At 54.0% G+C, this 20,001-nt stretch overlaps 2 protein-coding genes across 2 annotated transcripts; one reads left to right on the forward strand and one right to left on the reverse strand.

The window, feature by feature from the left end:
* Positions 1 to 1,050: 1,050 nt before the first annotated feature.
* On the reverse strand, positions 1,051 to 13,188 carry CSUI_010517 (dna repair). The gene is made up of 9 exons (XM_068070620.1): positions 11,139 to 13,188; positions 9,829 to 10,179; positions 9,112 to 9,236; positions 6,899 to 8,671; positions 6,202 to 6,332; positions 5,484 to 5,653; positions 4,584 to 4,862; positions 3,065 to 4,057; positions 1,051 to 2,648 (listed from the first exon to the last, which is right to left on the reverse strand). The coding sequence occupies exons 1-9, from the start codon at positions 12,252 to 12,254 to the stop codon at positions 1,791 to 1,793; spliced, it is 5,796 nt and encodes a 1,931-aa protein (XP_067917403.1). The 5' UTR covers positions 12,255 to 13,188; the 3' UTR covers positions 1,051 to 1,790.
* An 80-nt stretch (positions 13,189 to 13,268) lies between these two features.
* Positions 13,269 to 16,758, forward strand: CSUI_010518 (sam-dependent rna methyltransferase). The gene is made up of 9 exons (XM_068070621.1): positions 13,269 to 13,828; positions 13,977 to 14,056; positions 14,333 to 14,379; positions 14,498 to 14,553; positions 14,923 to 14,995; positions 15,141 to 15,266; positions 15,402 to 15,454; positions 15,595 to 15,676; positions 15,933 to 16,758. The coding sequence occupies exons 1-9, from the start codon at positions 13,772 to 13,774 to the stop codon at positions 15,998 to 16,000; spliced, it is 642 nt and encodes a 213-aa protein (XP_067917404.1). The 5' UTR covers positions 13,269 to 13,771; the 3' UTR covers positions 16,001 to 16,758.
* The last annotated feature ends 3,243 nt before the right edge of the window (positions 16,759 to 20,001 follow it).

The raw sequence follows: 20,001 nt of genomic DNA on the forward strand, positions 1-20,001 counted from the left end.
GAGGGGTGGTGAGCGATCTGAGAGCAAAGCTTCGTGCGGAGGTGTACCACGCTATAGAGGACAAGGTAGGTCGCAGAAGGAGGATGTCGAATGATCATGGCCTTTATGAAGATCACTTAGGTCCGGCTGTTTATACCAGGGCGCAGACAAGCTCAGATTCAGTGACTACTCTCTCTTTTCTCCAGCCAGCATAACGCTGTGTGCTGCCTGACCAGCGTTGTCTGGCCACGGTATATCTTTCTTCAAGAGAAAGAATTCGCGTTTCTCTTACCCTGTGTGAGAGAAAAGATCTCTTTGTCGGCCCGCTCTAAAGCAAGCGCGACAGTCTCATCACTCGGTGTACTTCTTACGCTGCAACTTGCGTTCCTGCAGAACGAGTCGCTGTCGCCCTCGCCCAAGTTGAATATCCTTGTCAATGAACTGATACGAGAGTACCTGGTTTTCAACCGTTATCACAACACGCTTAGTGTCTTCCTGAGCGAAACGGGGCTCGATGGAACGGTAGCACTAGCGAAGGACATCATGGCCCAAGCGGTGGAAGTGGTCCGCGAACCAGACGACACCATGTGAGGTGCCACTGTCCCTGCGAACTTGATCACTTCGCAAGCAGTTTGAGCTGCACAGAGGGCGGAGGTTGGTAGGTCTCTTGTGTGACTTTCCGGAAAAAACGCCTTCCTGTTTGGGGATAGCACAGCGACAAAATCACGCCTACGCGACGTAGACTCGGGTACTCACGGTGTCTTCAGTTTAGCCTGGAAAGCCTGACGTTTGGCTGCCTGCTAGACACACAACACGCTGAGTCTGGCGCCGCTAAACCGAAGCTGAGCAATCTTCCACTGAGTGCCTGAAAGGCCGACAACAAGTGAACGGTACCTGGGGGCAGCTCTGCTGAAAGGTGCCAGGTCTGGACGGCACTAGGAGACGCGGTAAAAATTTTCTTCTGTATTTGTAGACCCCTTCTTTACCGGCTTGCCGGACCCAGACAAGATGCCGGAGAGCAGTACCAGTCACGCCCTGCAGAGCGATGTAGCTGGCGGCTGCCGCATCAACGGGAGTAACCACCAAAACTTTTTTTTCAAGAGGACGAAAAAGAGGCGGCTGCCCAGTTTAGACTTGTGGGTGTGGAGCGGGCGAGCGCTCCCAGCAGTCCAGGTTGTCTTCTTAGAACAGCTTCACTGATTACTTCTCACATAACAGCGCCTCTAGGCTTATCGACTTCATCAAGTTTCCCCAGAGTTTTCGGGGGACTAACAACTAATGTTCTTTTCTCTGGGCATCGCGAAGGACTTTTCGCTGCACCAGTACAGACAATTTGCTTGCAAGCTTTTCGTCTGCTTCACAAGTGGAAAAATGTACAACTGCAATTTCAAAGACCTGCGTGTTTGGGCATGTCACTGGCGGGACGTGACGAGAGCCAGGCCAACGGGCTCGTATCCCACAGGCACAACACGATAAGAACCCGCTAGAGCTTCAGGACCCGGCATTGAAACCGCTGTCTTCCCACGGCCGTCTGACGACAAATTCGATATCCCTACAGCACTATGAAAAACAGTACGAACACCTTCGGGCTCCGCTCTTCAGATGTAGGCCTCCATAAAGTACGATGCCGGGCAAAGATCACCCAGATTCTTAGGCCGCGCATATGCTGACTCCAACTTGTTTTCATCGAGGAAGTGGTGTTGCCCACGTTTCACTCTGCCTCCTCTCCGGTTCCTTTTCATTCATCGGGAAGTTGCGTTTCCCCTCGGAACCCACGAAAGTTGCAGGCATCTGTTTCCCTTTCTCCGACACTACATGGAAATCAATTCTTTCGTTGCCCCTGTAAGGGGTTTAGTAGCCGAAGCTTCTGCTTCGTCCCGAAACGCAGAGGGCACAGTACCAACAGGCACATGCACAGCCTCATTGCTAGGAAGTCCCCGTGCAGTTCTGTCTTCCAGAAGTATCCCTGAAAAATGTCTTTCATGAGCGCCAGCAATCACGTTTCCCGCATAAGGACGTTCCTCGGTACTCGGGGTGGTGCCACGCTCCTCGTTCCTTTTGGACGGAATCTCCCCTGACGTCCGCAGTGACTTCGGGGGACCGGCTCCTTCAGATGCACCTGTCAACGCGTATCCACTGCCTGTTCCGAGCTTCGCACTTGCGCCGTTATCTGGTCCATTCTCACTAGTAGGGGCGAGCGATACTTTTGTCCCGGTGCGTGTAAAAGATTCATCAAGGGGTGAGGTGGTGCGTTCTGAGACTTGCTGCGCCGAAAAAGATGGGCTGCCCTCGGGGCCTTGCCCGACGCCAGAAGCCACTTGTACCGCCCCATAGACAGGAGCCCCGGGAGCCTCTTTGTGTCCCAGCAGTAACAAGCCTGGTCCGGGATACTTGCGAGATTCAAGAATTTCCGCGCCAGCGAGCTCTTCTGTTTCGAACCCTCTGAACAGACGCTTCAAATCCTCGATAGACAGTCGCCCTCGTTGCTTATCCTCGTCGAAGGAATCTGTTTTTGCACTGACGGTCAAGCACTGACTGTCAACGTTATCTATCTCTGCGCCAGATTCGCAAACGCCGCGTGCCATCCAGCCTTTAAACTCCTTAATTTCCTCGAGACGCTCTTCCACGGTTCTTACGCACACAAACCGAATGACCTCCACGGGCTTGTCCTGAAAGCAAGGTAAGAAAAAGCCTCACATTCCCGCAGTAGTCGTCGTGGGGCCCCCTGGGTTCCTTGAGTGAGCACCGCAAGCACGGTGTATACCGTGAGGACCCTTCAGCTTTGTACTCATGAAACCACGGCTGAGAACGTTATCGACCTTCCGGCAGACCCTGTGTGTGGTGATGCAGTAAAAAATCTGCTACGTCCGCACTTCGCAAGAAGCCTCTCACCAACGAACCAAACTCTAGTAGAATCCTAAGCAAACTCGCAGTTATCCTTCAGAGAAAACTCTTCAGAATGGTCCCGCGGCAGCGATGCTCTCATGTGCGTAAAGGCACCGGAAGAAGTGACCGAAAACACTGAGTCTCCCACCGTGGAAGGAGACCGAGCTGAAGCTGCAACTCAAGCTACAGAGGTGTTTACCTGTCCGAATCTCCAGATACGCTTCATGGCTTGGTTCTCCACCTGCGGATTCCACCATCCGTCCATCAGATAACATCTCGATGCTCTGGTCAGGTTCAAGCCTACGTTACCCGCTTTAAGCGAGCACAGAAGGATGCGACCTTCAGAGTCCTTGTCTTCCTTCATTTCCTTTGTTCTCCCCTGTCTCCTCTCGAGCTTGCGTTTCTTCACAGCCGTCTCACCGCCTTCATCCAGGCTTTCTTGCAAATCTCGAAAAACACCAACAATTGGTCCACCGTCCGACAGAGTTCCCTTTCCTCCCTCCGTCCAGGACCCTGACGACTTCTTGTTAGTGAACCAAGCAAGCACATCCTGTCTCTGCTTGCTCGTCATGCTGCCATCGAGTCTACGGTATGGCAAGTGAACGACCTCTGCATGTGCTGTTCCTCCTCCGCCTGCCTCCAGTTCTAAGGCTCTTCTAGCGTGTTCCCTCGCTCTTCTCTGGAGGCTCTCATACTCTGCGAAAGCTTCTTCAATAGTATCAAGCATCGACGTCCACTGCGAAAAAATCACGCAACTTCTGCCTTGTCGCATGTCCTCCGAAACCAGGGCAAGGGCAATCTTTAACTTGGTGCTAAAGAAGAAGCCGTTTTCAGTGCCGCAATTTTCTTTTCCCTCTAGATCCCCATCTCCGCCGTCTTTCTTTGTCTCCGCGTCGTGGTCTGCTTGGCGCTTTTGCTGGGTGCTCTCAAGCCGGCCGCCAACACCACTGGAAATAGGGACCAAAGAAGGCGGGGGAAGAAGTTTGACGTGCTGAGGCTGAAAGGGAACTCGACAAATGGGGCATTCGTTCCGCCTACGACGGAGGAGGCTCAACGCACACGTATGACAGAGCGTGTGGCAGCAAGTGACGAGCAGCACTGGTTCCGCAGGGAAATCTAAACAAATCGGGCAGTCTTCAATGCGACCGTCACGGACATCTTGGACCACGTTGTTGACGAAGAGAGATGATGGCTGCACGATACAGAAAGAAAACGGCACGGAATACTCTCAAAAAAGAAAACAGCCTATGGGCACGAAGCGTGCACTTTTAACCACAAGTAACGTATATACGACACTAACATGCACCTATCTCTTTGTCCGCCATTACTTCCTCCGTAAAAGTACAGACAGGTTGAAAAATTGAGAGATGCTGATAACCAGGGAAGAAACGAACAGGGAGAATAACGCGACGCATACCCAAGGGAACGACACACCGGCAGATACAAGCCTAATAGAAAGCTGGATAACCTGTCTTTTCCTCCCGGAGAGCATACGTGAAGAAGGCGAATGCGAACACCCACGACAGCACAAAAAGGCCGTGACGATGCAGCGTCCCTGGCTATTCTGATGTCCCGACAACAGCTCTCGACTCGACGAAGGAGCGCTGACCTACAGTAAGAGCCGGCATAAATCCAGGAGATGTCCACGAACGCACGAGGGCTGCTGTGCTCCTGCTACTGTGTGAGCCTCCTCGACCGCGTGGAGCTCAAAACAATACCGAGGCACAGATGCAGCAGAAACGTAAGCCACTCGCCTGTGGTTCCGTCCCCTTCGCCCTTTCTTTCGAGAAAAGAGAAGCAAGGAGTTTATCAAACTCCGTCAAATCCCCCGACAGGAGTTTCCTTTGCAAGTCTCCGCCGCGTGCCGTGACGAGAGAAGGATGACAACACAGCTGTCGCAAACGGAGAAGAAGCAGCAACACATGGGAGTAGTTTGTCATCACGACTCCTGCTGTTAGAAGACGTTCAAACTCCTCCCTGCTCCGTGTGAAGAAGGCCTGGACAAATGGAGAAGCGAAACGCAAGAGCGAATGGGGAGTTGACTGGAACCAGGATTCGCCACTGAACGGTACCACGATACCAGTAGCTGCAGCTAGAAACGTGGTACTAAACAAGACCACGGCTTCACGGGAGATCCCCCCCGGTGCAGAGCCACTCCGTGAGGAGCAAGTAAGAGTTAGCTTGCGGCTTCGCAAAAACGAAGTTGATTATCTTCCAGACAACGCAACCAGCGAAAAGAAAGGGCCTTGAAAGAGACGACAGATCTCGGAAAAAGCGCAGACAACAAGAGAACCATGCATGAATCGATTGACTGTGTCCACAGAGAACTCCTTCGCGCCGCGGAAAGTGGATTATTTGTGAACTTGTCTTGCCATCAGAGAACTGGAGTTGCTAGGTCGCGTGAACACCAATCGAGCACTGCACGAAAGAAATTTGTAGCTTCGACATACTCTTGCAGAAGTCCTCTGGGCGACCCACTAGTGGCCCAGAACCGACAAGCTCCAACTGCACGGTTTCCCGGGGGCGGCGGCGAATCAGCATTGTGGGCCTGTCTTTGGCCGTGGCCCGAGACCCCCGTAAGTCCCAACAGCCTCGCCTCCACCCGGACTGCTTCTCACCATATAAAGTTCCCGTTCGAAAGGGGTTAAGCAGATATTAAAGCAGTGAAGCGTGATGGGCGGCAACGGCAGGATGGGCTTGCCATCAACGCCGCGAGAATTTGCATGTCTCCTCAGCATGAGAGGCAACAAGACACCCCGTACCGCCCCGATCGCCGCCGCTGTTTGACCTGCAGAAAGGCCAGAACACGGAATCCTTCTCTTTAGCAATTCCTCTCAATCGGAAAATTGAAATACATCCTTGTCTCCGCCGACAACGCAAAAAAAGGCTCGGTGAGCCTCCTGGTCTTCAGGTTAGTCAAGAACCGGCAGAAATCAGCAAGAAGCTTGCATGGACCCCTTAGGCGAGACCCGCAGCGCCGAGATTTGAATTTTCATCTACAGCCGAGTCGCGAGCTGCTCACGACTCCAATGCCGGCCATCCTCTTGTCCAGGTTGCTGACGGAACCTGGCAGCAAAATGTTATGCACGCGTTCCCGGTGCAGGCGCATGCCAAAAAGTAGCAGCCGCGCCGAACTACGCCAAAGGCTACCGTCGTACACAATCAACGTAACACTCCGTACCCGAAAGTATTGACGGAGAGTGTACACATACTACGCGCGTTGTTGCTTTTTCCTCGGATGCGGCAGTACGCCACTCAAGGACAACTGTCTAGTCCACCGCCCGGAGGGCCCTTGCCTCAGACTGTCCCTTCAATCGCGTGATGGTGGGAACGCACCTCGCTCCATAGGTTGTGCCACGTTAGCATTCCACCAGGCAGTGGTGCCGGCAGGAAGGAGCTTGAGGAACTTTGCGAGGGCGAAAGCGTCGCTAACATCGTTCTGCAGGGGTGTCCCTGTCAGCATCCACCTGCGACGGACAAAGCATAAGACAGTCGATCAAGAGCGCGATGCTGCCTCGTTTTGTCCGCTNNAATGCAGGACGCGCCCTTTCCCTAAACCCTAAACCCTTTTCGTCGTGTCTTCGGCCGATTTTCATCAGTGTTGGCACAAGACAAGCTACCGCATCTCATGGGTGCCTTCACCCGGTTAGCCGAACACACTTCACTGACACCTTCTGAAACGCCGGGAGGCATCGTTCATCAACTGCGATCCTGCTGACCGTCCTGTTACTCTTTCTAAGCTATCATCTGAATTTCCGCCACCCCAGACCTTCCTCTAGAGAGATGGCCATCACCAAGCCATCAGAGTGAATGAGAAGACGCATCTGAAGCACAGTCGGAATCCGAAGTTGTCCAGATGTACAGGTCCCGGTGATGTAACTGCATCAACGTTCTAGCCACTCCAACTCAAGAATTTCCAGGCTTCTTAAAGGAATGAAGGACGGCAGACTATTTTCCCACGCGTGTAAATAGCGGCCTCCAGCGAACGAATGCAACCACATGACGCTCTACTGTCGGAGACGGCAGGCCTCACCGCCTCTCGCCATGGAGAGCACAGGCGGCCTGGCACTGACTGGACTGGACACTTTTAATGAGGTGTCCTTCATCCAGGACTATCCGATAAAAAAAAATGGCGTGAAGAGGCGAAACTGCTGCGGAGAGTGTATCCCCCGCGCCTTTTTCCCTCTCACGCATTGTAGTCGAGGTGCCAATTATGGGAGCACCTTCTCTCGAGAAAGTCACCGCAGTTTTCTTTTGCCCTTGGCCAAAATCTGGATTTCCATTCGCGCCCAACTTGGCTGCACGGAAATCGCTTGCTAGAGTCTGATATGTGGTGAGAACGATGGTGTGTGAGGCAAGGAAAGCCAGATCTTTTGTTCTCGAAGTGCCGTAGTATTCGTACACAGACACCGCGCCAGGATGAAAGTGAGCTGTTATCTCGTCTCTCCACTGAGAAAGCAACGACAGGGGTACCACGATGAGGGTACCGCCGGGATAGAACCCCTCTCCATCAGGCTTCAAGTGAGATGAAATGGCCTCAGGAAGAGGGGGTGGAAAGAAAACCGCCTTCTCCTCAGTTTCGTTTGGAGAACAAGACGAAGTGTCGTAGCTCCTGTCATCTCCTTTCTTTGATTTATTCTCCGCTTGCTTGCCCCATCTGAGAATACCCTCTCCCACGTCTTCTCCTCCGCCACTTCCCCCGACTCCCACAATCCCTGATGGGCTGTCTTCTAAGCAGGCCTTGGCAGGCAATAAATCCGACGAGACAAGAGAAAGCAGTTGGACAGTCTTTCCTAGACCCATTGCATCACCCAATATGCCTCCTTTGATGACCCGAGCTGCCGTCGGCCACGAAACTGAAAAGGCACAGGCCTCGAAATTACAAAAAAGCCACTTCCCGACATTCCCTGTCAGAACAGCTTCTGACTTTCTCGGCCCTTCCTCGACGGCTCCCCTCGCTTGCCTCTCTCCGGACGAGGTAGTGGAAGATGACGAATGAAAGGAGGGGAGAGACGGGAACTCTACGCAGAACCACGATGGTGGTAAATATTGAAGCTGCTCTGCGGGAGATACACCGACACACTGTTGCTTAGAGACCTTGCAGTCTGCTTCTCTTGATAGCATCCACGCCAGTCCCTCCTCTTGATAGGGTCTCAACTTCGTGCGGAAGACCAGCGGATGTGGTGTCATACGAGCGGGAGGCCCATGGTTCTTCCACCCCGAACGGGCAGCTACATTGGAAGCAACATCTTGGCCTGTTGGAACGGCGCGTGCTCTGCCGTGGGGCATTGACGGAGTATCAGGAAATTCCCCAGCGTCGGTTTCCGTCCCCAACACCAGATCATTGAGGCGATTCATGGCGTCCACAGATTCATCATCGTCGCTTCCTTCCTCATCTCCGTCCCTCTCTTCATCTTCATTAACCGTCGTGTCTCTCGCTTCTCTCTTGTCTTTTTCGGTACCCTGCTTTTTATCATGTTTCTGCTCCAGAAACCGACCCACTTCTTTGCAATTTCTATACTGTAGCAGCTGGTTGTCCTCTGCTCTACGCTCTGCGCCTGTAACTCTTCTCATACACTGCCCCTCATTAGAAAGCAGTGTGTCAGGTAGGGTAAACGGAACTTCCTCCACACGATGAGCCTTCATGGCTTTAGCGTCCCACATCCTCTCTTCGAGAGAAGCTGAAGAGAAATTGCGGCGATCTGGGCCCTGGGGACAGTCCTGACGGCTACGTAGGCGTACCCCCACCGCAGAAAACAGTGCTTGAAGAGCGCTGCTACACTGGCTCCCTAAGTCTAGGTGAACCCTGTCCGCAACAGATCAAACACAAAACCTTACCAGTTCATATTCATGAGTGCGTGTGCGAGTGGAGCGTGTGTTTTCGAATGTGCGTCAGCTCACTGCAGCTGCAGTGTGTTTCCGAACAAAAAAGTTTCAGGAGTCCATATTTAGGCGTCCGGTGTTGAACGCACAATGAGATGAGGAAGACTTCGCCATGTGTAAGCGTGCCTTGCTGAGGAAACTTACTGCCCCGAAGTCAAGCAGGAATAAGGAATCTTGGTTATACCTGTCTAAAATACCCCCTCGAGTGAACCTGAGAATCTGAACGGGGAAAAAGCCGCTGCCTCTACAAATAATCGTCTGAGGCGCACCGTTCTTGAGACTAAAACGCTGAGCCCACGGGTAAAGCCTCTCGCAATTGAAAACAATGGGGGCACGTGCGAACGAGTAAGTATCCAAACCGACCTGTTTTTGACAGATTCAAGTCGAAATAGATTCGACGTCAGAAAGACGTGCACTGCGATGTTTACAGAAGAGCCTACACGTAGCGGAAAAGCGGGAGGTGCACCCGGCACCCAGGCAATTTGAACCTAGAAAACGCGTACGCACATAACGGAAGTGATGGGGACCGAGCAACATTTCCTGTTCTGGGAAGCCGGGTGCAGTCGGAAGCGCAGCCACATGGTGGAAGCAGGGTTGCAGAATGCCAACAGAAGCGTGCCCGAGTACCTCCGCGCGTAAAACGCAGACCCAGAAACCCCGCAATCAACTACCGGTACTCACGAAAGATGAGAGGTGGCGACAAGAGGGTATTCTATGAGAGGCAAACTGAACAAAGCAGATAAGCAAACAAAAGCTGAGAACAGGCGACGGCAGCAAGAAGGGATCGACAATGCGACAAAAGCTGACAGAGGTGGAGGGCGAGACGAAGCTCGACAGGAGAACTCGGCTTCTTGGGTCGAGTCACAGACAGCAAGTCCTGCACAGCAACACTCTTTGGGCCCGACCTGATGCCGAGAAACAAAGCTCCAGTACGATACAAACGGCGGACACTCTGCGGCGTAGCACCCCTGCAGCATTATCGAAAAAGTCCATGGCTGTCTCGGAGTACCAAGTCATCTGCGTAAGGGAAGGCGAGCCGGGTGGTGAGGACGTCGTAACATGTAAGAGCCATAGTCTTACTTCAATGACCCCTAGAATCAAGAGAAAAAGCAATTCTTTGCTGAGCGTCCTCTGTACGCGTCCGGCTTCCCTCTCTCCTAGGAGGAGCCGAAGTGTGCAGTTGGAATCCGAGATACTGTCAAGTAGGGCTAGCACAGGTGGCAGGCCCCTACCAGAAGCAGTGGCTGTGGCCCCTTTCTTGACACAGACGCGCGAGGGGTTAGTGGGCTCAAGAAGCTCAGCCACCTCTCTCCGAAGCTCTGAGTTGTGAGGATCAACGCGGAAAAGTTTCGAGGCAGCCTTCCGGGAGCCAAAGAAAGAAGAGCCGGAAGCCAGCTGGACACGAATGTCTCCCACGAAAGCCATATTGAGCTGACAAAGAAAAAAAAGGAGAACTGCTGGCAAACACAGTTGACTGCATCAAGACCCGTACACAGGAGCGACAGTCAGATCCCAAGCTTCAACTGCATCACACAGGCCACTCCGCGTCTGCAACTTGTGCCAATCCACACACAGCTGTCCCCGGCTGCGGCTGTGCAGACTAACAAACGGTGAAAAGGTCAGTCCGAAGAGGGGACTTCGTAGGAAAGCGTTGCCGGCCCGGTGTCCTACATCCTTTGAAATATATACACGAGCGACTAGCGGCCAATCGCGTCTTACGCTATGCTGGAAGCCCAGAACGCGGCCTGTTACCACCACAGCTATAGCTAAACTCACGAACCTTTTCCACCGGTTGCCAAATATAGCAAATGCAGGGCAACAGTTCATACTCTTCAGCGAGGTCCAGGCATGCCCGGGCATTCAACAGGAATGAGCAAGAGTTCCAAGGAACTCCTGACGTGAGGCACATTACACATCGCTTCAGCTTTCCTGCGACAACAGTAGTTAGATGAATTAAAGGCATCATTGAAAGGATATACCCTCCGCACTTCTCTTTCTTTGAAACAGAAGTTCACCGATGTAAAGATACCCCCGTGACGGCCTTTTCAGTGTTGTTCCGTCCCGTCACAGGCGCTAGCGAAAGAATCCGCAGAGAAGAGCAGAAGTGCAACGACCACATACAGAGTCCAGGTACCATCAAGCTGGACTCTTGTAAGAGATCCTATCAGACCCGGCTGGCACACAGGAACCCTACACAAGGAGAAAGCATATAGATGCGACAGCACTCGGCAAACAGGTTTCCAGAAGGCGGTCAACACTCTAGTTCGTCAGCCCACTCTGGCGGCTGCATAATGAAATGGAACAAGAAGCACTATCAGCATCTTCCCGTCATTGCCTCACAGGGGAAAGCCAGGAGACAGAAACCCCCTCGAAAAACTGTTACAACTTACGGCCCGGTCAGGTTTCACAAAGGCAGCGGTGACAATGGTGGCTTCCAGGGTAACCAACCCTAAGTATGGTTTCCAATTTGCTCCTACATCACCTGAGCTCAGCTGGGCTTTCCCTTTCTCAATAATTGCTCTCCTCCAGCTATACTTCTCCCGCAACACACGCAGAACCTTCCCTGTTTCACTTTGTACCGGGCGCCTTCCGTCCTTTCTCCCTCCAGCCCGGGAATCTTTGATAGTGTCACCTTCCACACTGTCTTTTTTCATTGGTGCGAACCTGCTCGCCTCTTGGGTCGTGGCGTACGTAGCTACCGCCTGCAATGCTTCACTGTTGGGACGTCGTTTTGCTGAAATGGTTGAAGACGCCAAATCTTTCCCCTTTCCATCCGGTTCCTCTTCGCCCCGAGCTCCCTCAGAGGTATGGAGAGCCCCTGCACCCGCGGCAGGAGCGGAAACCTCAATGCACCGGCTTCGTGTCCGGCAAGATAGCGGAGGGCTGCAACCCGAGACGACAGCGTCCCCACAATGAACAGGAGGTGGAGACCGTTTTGACAAGTTGGCTGAAGCGTCCGACGAAGCGGTGCAAGACACAAGAGGACAGGGGGAGACTGAAGCAGAAGAAGGTGAACATGATCTCCGACGTTGCTTCTCTGGACCGGGACTGCCACAGTCGCTTGTGTCCTCAAGGCATATAGGAGCGTCGGGACTGGAGGAGGGTAGGACATTAACTGGGGCAGTGTTCCTGCCTAGGCACGTCCGACCCTGCTCTCCCACCGGCTCCGATGACGACAGACGAGACGGCAAACTTAGAGGTGAAGCGGAAGACTGCCGAGTCAGTCGGCCTCTGCCTGGGGGTTTCTTCAGTGTACGGAAACCAGCAACAGGGCAGGAAGAAGACGTTCGGTGATCAGGCGCAGCAGAACCGGATGGCTGAGGAGAGGCACCCTGAAGAGAGCTCTGCGTGAAGAAAAGGTCAACAGCATCATTAGCGTTCCATCTGGCACGTTGAAGGAGACTTACGGCCAGGGTGGTAGAACACGAAATCAGGCGACACACCTGGGACACCATAGCACGCTGTGGCCGGGGCAGCCGATGAGGGACGGGCGCGTGTGAATCCATCTGGAGGCGGAAGCGTACCGTTGCTTACCCTCTCGCGTAAGCGACGACGGACCGATGTTGAGTAGACACAGCGACATGCGGGCGTGCACACGGGCGTAGGTGAAAAGCGAAGAGTGAAGAAGTAAACCGCAAGACGATGCAGCCGTAAAAGCCCCGGAATAACCATGGTACACCGGGGGGGACAAACAAACGGCGGCAAAGCGGAACACCAAAGCCAGCAGGGCAACAATCGTGGGCACTGTCGCCACAGGTAAAAATGGGTAACCTGCCGTTAGTAGGCGATTAAAAGACCGGAGAGCAGAACCTAGAAAAACAAGCTCCGGCCGTAACAGAGAAATGGCTCGACCCCGCCGCCGCTCTGGAGACAAAAGACCCCGCAAGAGTAATGAAACGGGCATCCAAGAAAAGCTCGGACAAGTCATACCGCGTCTAGCGCGGCTGCAGAACCACGCTTCCGGAAAACACAGACTCCAAGCAGCTACCTCATTCATCGAGTGGCGCTGAACAGTTTGACCGTGCGTCGGCCTGAGCTCCTTTTCCTCTTGCATAGATTGCCGTAACATCAGAAAGCCCTCGCCGCGTTGAAACCAGGGAAGGCAGGCACACGAGACGAAGACGCAGGCTGCCCGCTCGGTGCCCGAGTGCCGTTGGCCGCCGAGGTGACACAGAAAGCGACAAGGCGCCCGCAACCTCGCAAAGAGGGGAAAGTGGAAGACGGGAGCAAGGTGCCAATGCCACGCGTTCATGGCTCCCCGACAGCTGCAAAGTATCGCGGGGCAACAGACGCCCACAGTGGCGCGCCCAGGGTAAGCAAGAAAAGAAGAAAATAGGAGAACCACGTAAGCGACAGCGAGGTATTCTGGTGTACGAGAGGAACGACGTGGTGCGAAGGACCAAGCAGAAAAATTAGCCGAGCTTCTGACGTTCACCTCTGGGAGCTGGGAGAAACTGCGATCCCCCGGCTACCGCTTGGGACAATCGCCCCCATTACTTCTACCCCCTCTGCATGCCACGGAGAACGCTTCTGCACCGATTGTTCCGGGCGGGTTGGCCCGTGGCTCCTGTAGCAGCCCGTGACCTGTTTCACTGCATCGACCAACCACAGCGACTCCTGTTCATGGCACCTTGCCACGTGTGTGGGAAGCTAATACTTCCTGGAGCCCCCATTCCACTGTTGAGTGGCTCTTCCACCTGTGTCCTGGGACGGGTAGCAGAGGACCGGTTAAAGTACCAGAGCCGTATGTATGCTATCCCAAGGTTACACGGCATTGTGCTCAGCTGACGAATCAGCTGAGTACCCCATATCTGTGAACTTGCTGCTTCGTTGTTGGATTACGAGACTTCGTCCTACAGGACATCCCGGGACTCTCCAACTTCACATTGGTAACATTGCCGGACACTGGACTTTTTCCGGCTGTCTTCCGAAGTTGTGAAACTGTCTTCGGCGCCAGTTGGCAAACACTTGTCATGTCAGCAGCATCCTACCACAGGCGGTCGTGAGACAGAGACCGGACAAAATGCCCCCGAGTTCTTATCTCCGCTACCTCGTCGAGAATGTTGAGGAAGACATCGAGGTAAGTGTGTGGGTGACCAGTCAAAGCTGCTTGTTTGCTTTGAATTTGGGACCGCTAGCTCGCGTGCAGTTTCAAACAGAGCATCCTCTGTTATCATGTGTAACTCTGGAGTTCTCCGCCTTCCTGCGTCTTGCGTGTGGACCCGCAGGAGTGGTGCAGCTTAGAGTACGAACACATCTGCCAAGCCGTAGGCGCAAATAAGGTCATTTTCACCAATGTCTTAGACTCGTAAGCTCCTGAACACCTCCGCCTAGCGACGGAAGAGGTGACCTGAGTGAAGGTGGGGCGACTGGAGTTAAGCTTTTTGCTTCGGCTGCTTAAGGACGGGTAGTTAGATAGAGCTGTCGGTGTTGCCAGTGGCTATGGCGGTCCGTAGCAGTGCTCTGGAGGAATGTGGTCTGTGAGACGGACACGGTGTTATATGTGGACCTCTCCGCACCTAATGCGTTAAGAGAAGTCGCAGGGCGGCATTCCGTGTTTGCTGGTTGGTTATTGCTGTGTCAGCGACCTCGCATCTATTCGCAAGAGGTACAATCCGAAAGTTTTCTCGGGTAAGCGGGCAATAGCGTGTTAGCTTTCACCGTCATACCAGGTCCGGCCTAATGGGGTCTCCTACCCGCATAGGAAGCAGGCACTTTCTGTCCCCGGCACCTCTGCTTCTCTATGCAGCGTCTATTGGGAGCCTGAGAGAAGAGTTCGACTTGGGCACTGCGGTTCTGCTCGATGTAAGTGAGACGCATTGTCTTGTCACTGTTACGTGCTTGGCTCAACTCGAAGTATCCCGTGGTCCGGAGGTCAGGGCTCTCATGTATGCTCTGGAGACGGCTTGTTGGACTACTTCCCACAAGAAAGTGATCGGGAACCAGCGCAGGGGGACTATACAACAGAGGTTCCACGAGGTGATCGTTCCACGTACGCAGTTCGGTTGCAGCTGCTTCGGCGAGGCTGATTGTGTTGGTGGCTACGGCGTTGAGCTGGGTATCTCTGCACAGACCACGGTAGAAACAGGCGTCGGGTAGAATCCTCAGACACGGTTTCTACTGCATTGACTGCTAGCTAGGCTTGGTCCTTATGCATCCTGGATGCTTTCGCAGATGGACGCCGAAGAAGAGCTGAGACCGGGAGATGCCAAGGACTTCCGATTGTGTGTGTTCGGGGGAATTCTTGGTGAGTTGGGTGCTCAAGAAGGCTATGCCTAAACTCCCAGGTGACGTCATGTAGCCCACACAGCACGGGCTCTGGGCTGCACAGGAGTTCTGAGGCCGCACCAGTGGTAAGCCGTGCCGAGGTGCCGGTTCTGTATGGCTGACAGGGAATGTTCCTTCGGATGACCGAACTTCTGAGGTTCGTAAACATGGATTTCCTCATGCCAGGAATTTGGGCCCCGAGCAGATGACAACTAACACTGCGGTCCTCGTAACAAAGATCATATTAGAAGGTAAGAACTGTTGCTTTAGATCCTTTTGGCAGTTTGAATTGCCCTGAGGAGAGCATATTGACAGAGACAGCGACACTTCACGGAGGCGCATCGGCATAGGGTGTCTCGTCTGTTCGCGCGTGGGCTCTGCTGCAGATCAAGTGCCACTGTCCAAAATCCCTTTCGTTGACGACCCTGAGATCCCGGTGGTAGGCGGTCTTTCTCCAAGGTATACACGGCACAGTGGACTGCTCACTCACCACTTCGTCTTCTGGCGCGGCGTGGCGTTCACCCGCTTGGCGTTGGCTGTGCGGCACTCCAACTGAAATTTTCTTCTTTTTCCTTTCAGGGCGACACAGGTCGCGAGACCATTTCTCTCCCTTTTCGCTATGTTGCTAAAAGCTACTTCACACATCAATCCTCTGATAGCGGTACGATGAAACCGATAAGCCTATGCACTTTCCGCGCATAACCGCAGCCGCGTGAGATAGTGCCACTGCACTACGGTTACGCTACCGCGTCAAGACCCTGCTTGCCCGAGCGGGGGAACGGAACTGGCATTTCTACCATTCACGGTGCCTTCTTTGGGTCTTGTTTCGTCGGCGCGGAAACAGTCGGGGAGGAATCCGCGACACTCTTCGGTGTTCCCTTGTTTTGCCGTGGTGTGTGCTGCATTGCGGTTTGCAGACACGCCGGTGCTTCCCGATCGTATGATACAGTACCTGAGGAAATCGGGAGATCTCAGTCTCTGCTGAGCGTTTCTCCGTGCAGGCCTCACGAGAGCAACACACGGGGCCGAGATGTCAGCCACCCCGAATTCTGCTCACACTGCGAGCATCCAGCTTGCCATTTGATGTACAAGACGGACGGTTAGGCACTGCACTTCCGTGTGCGTTTCTTGTTACTACATTCAGAATCGGGGGACACGTAGTGCGTTCTGTGCCCGTCCAAGGCAGCGCCTTAGTACAACCTACGAAGAGTGTTATCACTTCCACTTAAGTCTCGCGGCGACTTTGCTGATTGCGATTCGTACTTGTCTTTTTGACAGCACATAGTTTTGAGGAAAAGCCAGTAAGAGCAGTTTCACTAGAAAAGTCTGCCGGTAACCGATAGCGGTGCGGCAGTCGAGCTGCAGGGAAGATAAGCGAGACTAGAGGACGCGGCAATATCACTACAGGAAACTGCGAACGCCGAGGGGCTCTCACATCAGCTATCTGTAAAATTTCGGTCTCTGGAGACAGCAAAGGAGTAAGGACTGTGAACCGACCACGAGCTTTCTGCATGCTGTATGGGGAGCGGGTGTACAGACAGCTCGTCGTGGGGGGAAAAAGGTGAGGTCGCAGGTTGGCAGAACATTTGCCTGAGCCCAGGATGCCAACCTGAGACTGTGGCTTTGAGGGATTGCGTAATCTTTACGTGTTCGACAATGCGCCGCTCCTGGACTTTTGGCCTGCTGGGGCTGGTAGTTGGTGGCTGCGCGCTTGGCGTTGGCGCATTTCGAACTGAATCACATTTATTTCTTAGTCCCGATCCAAAGGTTGGGCCTTTTCAGAGAGACTCTTTCGGTCGCCCTGTTAAAGTAGCCGAGCCCGGGTACCAGTGGAGTATTCCGGAAGATCGAACTGTCAATGACGCTGTTTTCGGCTCGTTACCCTCCGCCCCCGGAATACCTGTGCCGGGCTCTACAACCGCCAACATTCTGTATGGACAAACAACCACTCTTTCTGGGAGCTCACTTTCTCCGGCTCCGCCTGCACCTACTCTACCACCCCCTGCGGGAGAAACACCAGGTTTGTGGAGGCACTAAAATGGCAGACCTCAAGTGGATAGGCAGGTGCTTCAGTCGTTGTGGGTACTCCTCTCGGAGCCGCGACCGCGTCTTCAGCAGAGTTGTATCGAGCTGGCCAGGGACCCGCAGCTGCGCCCACCACTGTGAACATTCCTACAGTGCCTGCCGCCCCGATACAGCCGACGCCAGCTCAAGTTCCGCTTCCGGCGCCGATGTCCATTCAGCCAATTCCACTCTCTCAGCTATCTTCACCCAGCTGTAAGCTTTCTCTGGTTAGCCGTCCCCGCAGACACATCAAGCCTTATGCACTTGCAGTGGACCCCGCGTCGTTAATCAGAAATCTGGGTGCAAATCTGGGAAGCCGCCTCCAGACATTGCTGTCTGCCAACCCTTACACACCAGGACGCCCATTTGATTTCCCTCTGGTAAACGCAAATCTCCCAAGTGCGATGAAGGTAACTGGGCTTCAGTACTTGACCCAACTTCAACAGTGACACATTCCTGACAGCGATTGATGGTAACTCACCGGGATCACCGACAACAAGCAATCTCATCCGCTGACTAATTGACAGAAGGAACAAGCAAAGAAGTCCAGATGGCTAGAGTTGGCACCAGCGGTACGGCAGTTCGAGCGTTGCAGCACGTGCTCACAGTGGACTCACACTGCCGTTCAGCGAGACCCGATATGCGCCAGGAACTGTAGGCTGCTGCTACATCTCCACTGTACCTCTTCTGCCCACGGCACACGACGCCACAGATTCAAGACAGTGTCCGGCAGGATGGGAAGAAATTACGGCAACGGAGTGCCGGGCACCTGTTGATTACAATGGCCCTTGCCCGCACATCATGGTGAGCTGCGAGAACAATATACAGGCCCGCTAAGGGTGTAGTGAAAGCCTGATAGGCCTTCGAAGGGAAAAACGCCCAGGACAAGTCACAGATGTCGACAGGTAACAAAGAGCGTCGCACTTCCCCGGCATAGCCTCCATGCGTTCCCAAGAATGCAAGGTGCACTGGCCCTGCATGGACGACCTTTGCGACACCCGCGGCGGGCGGAACTACTCGCAGGAGTGTCCAGGCAGGCCAGATGATCAGGTAGCCGGAGCTTGTCAGGAATAAGATCTTTTCATTCAGACGGCTGGAGCTTTAACGGGAAGTGCGTCGCGCCGGCGTAAGCGCGTGCCGCTTAGTTTCGCGTCCACGCACATACCAGCTTCACAACGTGCAGCAACTACGCGGGGCACTGCGAAACTGTCCAGGTGATTGTCACCGGTAACGCACGTGTGCCGAAGCAATTGTCACTTCGAGATTTACTAGGATCTCTCCGGTTTGGCGGCTTCAGAAAAGGAGCAGTTCGCGGTTGCGTGTACGTATGCTGAAATTCTTCGTTGGGGGCTTCCGGACTTACTGTGGCAGTTCTCAGGCCAAGTGGAGTGGCCCTGCCACCAGGTGGCCTGCGGTACGCCTCGCTGCTCACGGTTCCACGTAGCACCCATTTCATAGTCCATCCATAGTGAGAGATTATACACATACCTGCCCGGAGAACTGGGCCTACGACTCAACGGCTCGAGCGTGCAAGCCGCCCGAGGTATACAACGGTGCAATCCCTGTGCAGTCGTGCACTTGTGTATCCAAGCGTCTTCAGGGTTATGTGCCGGCCTGCGCGGACATCCCGGATTTGCAGCAACTGACGTCCCAGGCGCGGGAGGCATTCGCGGCGGAATGCAACTTGAGATGGCCGTGCGTCACCGAAACGACCACCTCCACATGTAGGGGGCTCGCGAAGTTCAGTCTGCTAAAAAGTACACACGAGATTCCACCTAGGCAAGCGAGCATACAACACCGCACCCTGCCCGGCCGGTTGGACCAACCTGATGAACTCCGGTGCCTGCCGCGCCCCGGCGAGTGAGTCAGCGGAGCAGAACTGTTCTTTCATTCTTGACATTTGACGGTGCTGCTCAAACAGGCTTCAACGTGACCCCCCACTGCCCGTCTCTCGCACACTTCGATTACATGACCGAGAACGAAAAAAAAGGTTTGGCAATTTTGGAGCGTGTCTGTGTGAACCCCAGCGACTGACTGTGTGTGACCGCAGACTTTGAGAAGCTCTGCCACGTGGCATGGCCGTGCGAGGGTAAGCGGAAAGAGGTTGGCGAGCCCTGACATGAAAACGCTCCCCGGCACGGTGAGCAGGTGAAGCAACAAGAGACTGTTCTTCGTGTCCTATTGGCTGGCAAAGAATTCCTGGAAGAAAGGGTAAGTCTGCACGGTGCAGGAGACCAGACACGGTTCACCGCATCGTGGTCTTTAGGTTGGTGCGAGCCGGGACCCGCGTACACAGGTGAGCGCGAGCTTCTTCATCGAAGCAGGCGAAGGATTGCTGGCACGCATGTGGGTTCAGGTCCTTGCAAGAGACCGCAGGAATGGGGCGCCCTCTCCGACGCGCAAAAGAAAACCCTCTTGAAGCTTTGCAACATGGACTGTTACCCGGTCGGTTCACTGAACGGCACCCTAGTGGTCACCGAGGGATTCGATGTCACGAGTTTGTTAAGTGGGACAGCAGGTAAAGTCATCATGAGCTACCGTTTTGTGGTACCATTAACCGAGAGCCGGCGAATGCTACAGCTACCAGTGCTCACACTCTGGGATGAAGACAATAGTTTTGCGTTGAATTGGAGGACTGCTCGCGGGCTTATTCACTAACAGGTTCACAGCGGCGGGCCGATGTAGTCGCTTTGCTCAAACTTCTTCCTTGCTCACCCTCGGGAACGCACCACGGTCACGCCTTGTGCCATTTCCCAAGAACAGTAAAAAGCTCGTGCTTCCGTGTAGCGGCTCACCACCCGGTTTAGTGCTCTCGTCGAGAATGTTGCACCGCCCCTGCCCGCGACAACGCTCGGGAAGCTGTCCCGGTGTCGCGGTGGGGTCGACACATCAGCTGTTGTGCTGGTCCGAGCATGATCTGAG

The sequence above is a fragment of the Cystoisospora suis genome, assembly GCF_002600585.1.
Source record: "Cystoisospora suis strain Wien I chromosome Unknown contig_7675, whole genome shotgun sequence".
Lineage (NCBI taxonomy): Eukaryota > Apicomplexa > Conoidasida > Eucoccidiorida > Sarcocystidae > Cystoisospora > Cystoisospora suis.

Coding starts and splice junctions, on each gene's coding strand:
- CSUI_010518 (XM_068070621.1), top strand. CDS start 13,772: ATGCCCCCGAGTTCTTATCTCCGCTACCTCGTCGAGAATGTTGAGGAA. Junction 14,057..14,332: donor TTCACCAATGTCTTAGACTC/GTAAGCTCCTGA, acceptor TTGCTGTGTCAG/CGACCTCGCATCTATTCGCA. Junction 15,677..15,932: donor ACATCAATCCTCTGATAGCG/GTACGATGAAAC, acceptor TGCGGTTTGCAG/ACACGCCGGTGCTTCCCGAT.
- CSUI_010517 (XM_068070620.1), bottom strand. CDS start 12,254: ATGGATTCACACGCGCCCGTCCCTCATCGGCTGCCCCGGCCACAGCGT. Junction 5,654..6,201: donor GGCACAACCTATGGAGCGAG/GTGCGTTCCCAC, acceptor GCCTTTCTGCAG/GTCAAACAGCGGCGGCGATC. Junction 4,058..4,583: donor TCTGCTGCATCTGTGCCTCG/GTATTGTTTTGA, acceptor TGTATCGTGCAG/CCATCATCTCTCTTCGTCAA.